Consider the following 7,500-nt stretch of genomic DNA (forward strand, 5'->3'; position numbering starts at 1 on the left):
CACGACTCGCTTTTGGGGGGAAAGTGTGATGGTGTCATTCTCGATCGCTCAGTAATTTGCTTGGGAGCCAACAAGGCTGTCCTGTAGCAAAGGGCACGTGGAGGCCAATGGGCCTGAATCTGGGTATGCTACTTCAGTCTAATGGCGTCTCTAATGATACTGTTACTCACAATGTCAAATTACAAATAGTTGAGAAAAGTTCAAATGCAAAGGAAATCACCTGGGATAACATGAGCCATACACTGATTTAGGCAATTATTTCTCTGATTGATTTGATCAATATGTTGAAACACTGGAGGTGTCAATAATCCTATCATGCTCCCCCTCAACCCCCCCCCCCCCCCCCCCACGGCCCCCACCCCAGTGTCAGAACTACAGTGTGAGCACGTGGGTCCTGGAGAACCAGCCCCCGGGGACGTTCGTGCTGCGCGTGCATGCCCACGACGCGGACATCGGCCTCAACGGAGACGTGAAGTACGGCATCATGCAGCGCGACGGCGCCTCGTCAGGTTTCGTCATCGACCCTGACACAGGTAGAGACTCGTCATCTCTCTGAACGCCAAGCTCATACCAAAAAGCTCAAGAGATTGATACACTCATGACAGATTGGCATTGATGCATTCTAGCTCTGGCAGATTGCTTGATGCTTGAACAAAGACATTCATGTCATATCTTGTCACAAATGAAGAGAAACATCATATTATTGTCATTAACACTGATATTATATTATTATAATTGCTATAATTAATTAATGCTAAGTCACTAACAGTACACTAATATATTCCTTTGTATGCATGGTATATAAAAGTTGGAATGGTTTGGAAATGTGTGACCTTTTGACCTTTCACCTTAGGTGTGATCAGCACATCCGTGACCTTTGACCGGGAGCGCCAGCGAGAGTACAGTCTGTCAGTCACGGCGACTGACCAGGCTGAGGAGCCTCTTATCGGCATCTGCCAGATCACCATCGTCATCGCAGACCAGAACGACAATGATCCCAAATTTGAGAACAGCCGCTACCAATGTGAGTGTAGCAGCTCCTATCCATGCTCTACAATCTGACTGTAAACAGCCTCTTAGACCCAATGCATTTGTACTATGAATAAAAAAGTAGAAAAATAAATAAATAAAAGTACATTATGCCCTCACGCCACTGTGTCCCAACTGCCATCCCCCAGTACACACTGATTGGGTGTACATGACTGTTAAAAAGTCTAATTCAGATTGATCAATAAGGGTCAGTTACATTTCCCTTTACCTTTCAATTGTACAGTTATGTGTACTAATGTGTGTTAGGTCAGTCTAGCAGACATGTTGTTGGGTCACTTTTGGATGCATCATATCTATATAGGCCCTTTTTTTTCAGGCCCAGCCCATCAAAATGTGTCCTACCTGCTCTGAAGGAGAGAGAGAGAGAGAGAGAGAGAGAAAGACAGAGAAAGAGAGAGAGAGAGAGAGACCCCCAGACAGGGGTTTCCCCCTCACGTCCCCCCTGGGGTGAAAGGAGCTTAGCCACTCATGAAACATTCACAGGTGGTGCTTTTACATCGCATTAAAGAGCACAAGTCAGAAGTTTCTGCTGGCTTTAGCCAAATTTCAAATTAAGGAGCCGCAGAAGCTCCTGTTTTCATCAGTGTCAGTGGCTCTTGATGTTTGCTGAAATGTCAGACAATTTTTGTGAAAGGTATGGCTTAGCAAAGCCCTGGTTGCAAAGAAAAGAGGGGGGGGGGGTGAGGAGGGAGGGAGGTAGGGAGGGAGGGAGAGGGTGAGAGTGTGTGTTCTTTTTTAATCACTGGTGTAATCCTGGAAAGCACTCGGGCGAGAGTGATGAAATGTTTGTTGCCGCCTCTCCTCTTTGCAGATTTGTTTGTTTACCAGGCGAGCAGCTACGTGTTTGATAAGTTTTGAAGTCAGAATTCCTTTTCATCATCATATTAAAAGGAAAGCAAAAAAAATAAATAAATTGCCAGCAGAATAGGCTCATCAACTATTAATCGGGGAGATTGAAGTGTTTCTAGGGCATGCATTTCATTTCAGCTACCGCCTGAATGGTGATGGTGGCAATTGTTTGTTGTCACTGTAGTTAATGTTATTGTTGTTATTGTCGTTTGTTTCGGTGGCATCTGTGTTGACACTTTGTGCTCTCCCTTTGCTGTCAACAAGACTTCCTGCGTGAGGATACGCCGGTTGGCACCAGCTTCCTGCGGGCGGCTGCCCATGACGATGACCAGGGCACCAACGCGGCCATCACCTACTCGCTGTCCAGCCAGCAGCCTGCCTACCTGCAGATCAACCCCACTACCGGCTGGGTCTACGTCAACCACCCCATCTCACAGGTAACCAGCCACACACAGCCAACTTCTATAGTCAGTTCAGATGTATGTGCGTGTCTGTGTGTTTGTGTGGGTGTGTGTGTGTGTGTGTGTGTGTGTGTGTGTGTGTGCGTGTGTGTGTGTGTGTGTGTGTGTGTGTGTGTGTGTGCGTGTGTGTGTGTGTGCGTGTGTGTGTGTGTGTGTGTGTGTGTGTGTGTGTGTGTGTGTGTGTGTGTGCGTGTATGTGTGTGTGTGTGTGTGTGTGTGTGTGTGTGTGTATGTGTGGGTGTGTGTGTGTGTCCCTCACAACGCTTGCTGTTGTGAGGGATTCATCTGTTTGAAGGCAGGGTGAATAACTCTGGCTGACATCTCTTGAGACATTTTTATATCTGACAGTACTCTGGTTGTCATGATGAGTCAAAAGAGAAATTCGATCTACTGAATGTTTCAAACTGTCAAGACATTCTACTTCTAACATTTAGCTAAGCTAATCATTTTTGAATAAAAAAAACATTATGGAATTCTGAAAATCATATATTTAGATGGGTCTGTGTATGTAACAACATGTTGTCTTGTCTTTCTCGATCTGTATATTGTGGAATATGTAATATGTGGGGGATTACTGTGTAGCATGTGGTTTTGAGAAAGGGGATTAAGATGCAGATTTTCATCGCTTTGAATGTCAGGAGTGTTTACCCCACAGACTGTGCTTTTCCAGATTTATCAATGCACAGTGTCCAACACTCATACACACACACACACACGCACGCACGCACGCACGCACGCACGCACGCACGCACGCACGCACGCACGCACGCACGCACGCACGCACGCACGCACACACACACACACACACACACACACACACACACACACACACACACGCACACACACACACCTATCCCACCCCATACAGCTTGCTCATCCCATAAAGAGCACACCCCCCTTTCTGCCTGTGGAGACAAACAGTCCACAGCTGGATGGCTGGCCTGGTACAGGTGTTTCATCCCCTCCCCTGTGTGTTTGTGTGTGTGTGTGTGTGCCTCCCTGTTCCTACCAGCATGTGTGTGTATACACATACTGTGTACTCACATCGTTTGTAGTTGCGCACACACACACACAAACACGCACACACATCTTGTATGCTCTTGATATCCTCCGCTGAGACCAGCATTCACCTCCAGCAGCGTCTCGGTGCGTTGCATTTGCATATGAGACATGGCACAGCCGTAATAACAACACGCTGCTCCTGTCTATATTTATACATATATCTTAACATCAACGGGGGAAACACTGTGCCATGCTGAACACACACACACACACACTCACACACACACACACACACACAAACATGCGCACACACTCACAAGTACACACACACACACAGACACACACAAACATGCGCACACACACGCACACGCACACACACACGCACACACACACACACACACACAGGCACTCACATTCACTTACACACCCAAGCAAACACATGCACGCCCAGATGAGCGCATGCAAGCATATATCTGGCGGCGGTGGTTTGCGACATTTGGTCGTCTCCCTCTTAGGCAGCAGGGTGCTGACACCACACAATGACATTTTATTTATAGGGCTCCTCGGCTTCAGCCAAGACACCGCCGCCGCACATGCCTGTCTGCATTGTTTTTGTCGCGTGTGCGCTCGCCTTTCTCTCCGTCGATGCACGCTTGTCTTCCTCTTCTTCGTCACTCTCTCTCTATCTCTATCTCTCTCTCTATCTCTCTCTCTCTCTCACTCTCACTCTCTCTCTCACTATCTTAATCTCGGTCTCTCTCTCTCACACTCTCTCTCTGTCAGTCTGTCTCTTTCTCTCTCACTCTCTGTTCTCTCGCAGCAACTAAACTCATCTCTCTATTGCTCCCATTCTGCTTTCCATCCCCCATATATCTGTATCTGCTTTTCTTCAATAAGCGCCAACACACACACACACACACACACACACACACACACACACACACACTCACACGCACACACACACTAATACAGTCTTTCATCTGTGCTTGCATTTTTTGTCTATATCTGTATGTGCACAAGCATTTTTTTTTAAATATCTGTCTCGGCACAAATGTCAGCTCCCCTGCTCTTCAACCCTTCTCTGACATTTCTGCACAAGATATATAGAGCATCCATGGCCATGTGAGCGCCCGCCCAGTCCAAGCCTCCACAGCAGCCATTGCACATTAGGTGTAGCGCTCTTGCAGATCAGACAGGGCTCCAGCCAAAGGCCTTCAGTAGAGAGGGGAGGAGGGTGGAGGCAGATGATGGGGCAGATGAAGGGGGGGGCGAAGGCAGAGATGGAGGAGATGGGGGGGGTGGAGGCAGAGATGGAGGAGATGAGGGGGGGGGTGGAGGCAGAGATGGAGGGGGAGGGGTGTAAGGGCCCAAATCTGCTTTGTGAAATCTATCGTGGTTATTGTGGGCTGGGGGCTGGAGATGTGGGGTTGGGGGGGGGGGGGGTGTAGGTTGGGGGTAGGTTGGGGGTGGGGGGTGTAAGGCCCCAACGTTGCCCAAACTGAATCATTCATGCGGAGCTCACGCCCAACACCTTTTAGCTTTTAAACGTCAGCTCCATCCACCACTGACGGAGATGGATTCCGACTCGACTCTGGGAGCCTAAGAGGGAGATGGAGAATTGAGCCGTGGAGTGTGTGTGTGTGTGTGTGTGTGTGTGTGTGTGTGTTGGCGGTAGGGACATGCCCCCTCACGCCCCTGCTCCTTGGCCGTTAACGCTCCGATTAGCTCAGCATGGGTCAGTAAGGTGGGCACAGGTCCCGTCCAGGGCATGCTATTCATTACACCGCACCCTGCCACACTGCCTCACATTTGTCAGAAGGCATCACAGCTGAGAAGCCAGGAGATGTCAGGCAGAGTTACTCACCCTGCCTTCAAACAGGCAACCTCCACCACAACACACACACACACACATGCATGGTCACGCGCACACATGCATACACATGAACTCCCCTGTCCCCTCCAGTCTCTTCCTTTCAATCTCTCTTTCTCTCTCTCAAACGTAATATTACAGACAGACCTGAAACGGGGGAGATATTTTGGAACCAGTTAGGCAAAGTTCTTTTGTAATGCTGACTCGACTTCATAAAGCTCTTCCATTATTAATGGAACAGCGGTGATTTTAATGAAACCGCAAGCGGAATATGTAGCACAAGGGTAGGCCCGGCTTTGTTCTCCATGGCCTCGGCCTTGAAAGTCAAATTAAGAGGCAAAATATGTAGCAGCATTGATGATAAATCTCTCCCTCTTTCTCCTCTCTCTCTCTCTCTCTCTTTTTGTCTTTCTTGTCTTTCTTGTCGCCACAGTGTGCCTTAGAAGTCTCTTCTTGCCGTTCATTTTGGGCGATGAATAATGCTGACTATTCTCCTCCCTTATAGTGTCGTGTTCTCTTTCTTCTCTCGAGACGCTTTTAATTCTTTTCCCTTTTTAAATCAGTGAAAGGTACCAGATGCCCACTCCCAGCACTCTCTGTCTCCTCATTTCCGTACAGCAGTCTCCCATGAGGCATCCTGTTGCTTGTGACTGAGCTCAGGTGTTGGGAGCTTGGTGGCACTTGTGCTCAGGCCTGCTGACTGAGGGCATCATGGAGATGGAGTCAAAGGTCAACATGAGGCTGTGTGAACTCATGACCTTTCAATGTCTTTGTTCTTCCCCCTATGCTTGTTTTTTCCTCATATTCTTATGTCTTTTCTGTCTGTCCTCTTCTCCTCTATCTTCCTCTATCTCTTCTGTCCCTTCTATTTCTCATCTATCTCTCTCCCTCTCTCTCCCTTCCTCCTTTTCTGTCCATCTTCCTCTATCTCTCACATTTTCTTTTGTTCCTGATCTTTCACTCCTAATTGTCTTCTATCCCTTCCTCTTTCTCATCCATCTCTCCCTCCTTTCACTTTTCCCCATCTCTGTCCTCCTCGTCCAGACGTCGCGGATCACACAAAAGATCATCGCCACAGATGGAGGCAACCGGAGCAGCTGGGTGGACCTGAGCGTGACCATCACCAATGTCCACAACCAGCCACCGCAGTGGGAACAGCCTGAGTACTGGGTGACCATCCCCGAGAACACAGTCAGGGACTCCAAGATAGTGGTGAGTGCTCGATACAAGAATACACATGCACACAAATCGCATAAGGACAGTTATTCACATGCATGCAATAGGCACTGACATTGACAGACAACTTATATATTCAAAAGCGTGAGAACAAGCCTACAGGAGTACAATACAAACACCGCGTGCAAGTGTGCGCGCGCACACACACATACACACACACGCACACACACACACACACATACACACACACACTGTCACAGAAACACACAAATTATAAATACTGTATGAACAGACATACAGCCATTGTGCAGTGTTTTGCCCTTGTACACCAACGGCTCTGCTTTCACGCTAACTGAAAGCACCATTTAGTGAGTGAAGCGATGTATGTAGTGTATTCACTGAGCTAGTTGAATGAATGAATGTAAAGGTGATTGGGTCTTTCTATCTGTGTCATTATGTATCTGGATTCTTCCTCTGGCTCTTTGGAGAATGGTGAGTGACAGGGGCAGTGGCTAATTTGAAGAGTTTAGCAAGGACATGGACCAGGAACACTATGAGGATTTAGCATTACCTGTACTACTTTGTGTAGCTTTGAACCTGTAGACAGATGGAGCAAGGGTCAGAGTGATTTATATTTGACCAGGTTTGGGTTTGAGACACCTCTCTGAGTCTTTGATGTCAGATTAGCATTTTTCTTTCCTGCAGCCAGACGCTTGTTACCTGTCTGACGGTGCTCACGGCTTTTAGCATAGCTCTCCTCCTCACCTTCATCCTCCCGGCCCTCACTCACAGAGTTTGGATGTTTGAAAAAGCCCCGAAATCCACTGCAGGGGGTGCATCCAGGTGCATCCGTCTGCACTTCAACTCTCTCTATTACTCATGGAGAAGAACAAGAGTCCTCCACCTCTCTCTCTCTCTCTCTCTCTCTCTCTCTCTCTCTCTCTCTCTCTCTCTCTCTCTTGCTCTCTTTCTTTTCCACTCTTTGCCGATTCATCAGCAATAGAGAGCCAAGAGGAGAATTGCTGGAAGTTCTCTTTCTACTCCCTCTATCCCTCCCCTCCCTTCTCTCCCTCCCTCTCTTTCTTCCTCTTT

General features: G+C 48.0%; 1 protein-coding gene across 1 annotated transcript in view; it reads left to right on the plus strand.

The window, feature by feature from the left end:
- LOC143119633 (neural-cadherin) overlaps window positions 1–7,500 on the plus strand; it is a 182,110-nt gene that overhangs the window by 130,051 nt on the left and 44,559 nt on the right. Inside the window, exons 14-17 of the mRNA XM_076281255.1 lie at window positions 365–533; window positions 854–1,024; window positions 2,164–2,336; window positions 6,277–6,444. Of these exons, the coding sequence (XP_076137370.1) occupies window positions 365–533; window positions 854–1,024; window positions 2,164–2,336; window positions 6,277–6,444 (681 nt within the window). The remainder of the gene's footprint in view (window positions 1–364; window positions 534–853; window positions 1,025–2,163; window positions 2,337–6,276; window positions 6,445–7,500) is intronic.

This window comes from Alosa pseudoharengus, unplaced genomic scaffold (genome assembly GCF_046254945.1).
Source record: "Alosa pseudoharengus isolate Yale_2024_CS ecotype anadromous, Long Island Sound unplaced genomic scaffold, YU_APseudo_1.1 YU_APseudo_1.1_scf_12, whole genome shotgun sequence".
In the NCBI taxonomy this organism is placed as follows: Eukaryota; Metazoa; Chordata; class Actinopteri; order Clupeiformes; family Clupeidae; genus Alosa; species Alosa pseudoharengus.